This window comes from Penaeus monodon, chromosome 30 (genome assembly GCF_015228065.2).
Source record: "Penaeus monodon isolate SGIC_2016 chromosome 30, NSTDA_Pmon_1, whole genome shotgun sequence".
NCBI classification, from domain to species: domain Eukaryota; kingdom Metazoa; phylum Arthropoda; class Malacostraca; order Decapoda; family Penaeidae; genus Penaeus; species Penaeus monodon.
In genome coordinates this window covers 7132354-7133099 of record NC_051415.1, presented here as the reverse complement: position 1 = coordinate 7133099, position 746 = coordinate 7132354, and the positions used below count along the sequence as shown (strand labels likewise).

The following is a 746-nucleotide window of genomic DNA, read 5'->3' as shown; positions in this document are numbered from 1 at the left end:
GGGGGGGGGGGGGTCCGTGCAGAAATGTTTAGAATCTGGTTGGTTATTTTAGGGGGTTTTAACGACCTAATGTTGGGTCGAGTATTGCTTTTAGGGGAGAAAATGAGTTGACGTAGTGTGTCTACGATTTCCTGGAAGTTCCGCTCTTGGGGAAAAAAAAAGATCATCAGCGTAACTTTGAAGACATTAACAGCCTAGACGACCTTTCCCGCCATTTCCCCGCCCCAGCGACCTCATTTCCCCGCCCCCCCGCCCCAGCGACCTCATTTCCCCCCGCCCCAGCGACCTCATTTCCCTGACCGCTTTCCGTCTCGTCCGGCAGATCTCCCGGAGCTCCTTCCGGCGGCCACAGACTACCTGGAGTCGCCCGTGTCGGATGGGACGATCGAGGAGAACTTCGAGGCGGAGCTGGGCAGCGCCCTCGGGGAGGAGGACGAGCAGGCCCTCCACCACACCTTCACGGACGACAACGACTTCACGGACATCGCCAGACACGGAATCGTCGACATCATCGGCGACGACACGTACGGCCGGAAGGTGATCGTCGTGTCCGCCTGCAAGCTGCCAAGCAACAAATATTTCAACCATGAGAAATTCCTCAAGTAAGTCGAACGTTTGGTTGATATCTGCCTATCCGTCTCTCTGTTTACCTTTTTTTTATTGCTATCTTTTTATTTTTATCTTTCTGTTTTTTTCTATCTTTCTGTCTTTCTACCGACGTACTTGTATGTCTGTGTGTATGTCTG

At 52.7% G+C, this 746-nt stretch overlaps 1 protein-coding gene across 1 annotated transcript in view; it reads left to right on the top strand.

Moving 5' to 3' along the window:
- Positions 1–746, top strand: part of LOC119592493 (rho GTPase-activating protein 8-like) — a gene marked incomplete in the record, with an annotated part of 123930 nt that overhangs the window by 112705 nt on the left and 10479 nt on the right. The window contains 1 exon segment of the mRNA XM_037941335.1: positions 323–602. Within this exon segment, the coding sequence (XP_037797263.1) occupies positions 323–602 (280 nt within the window).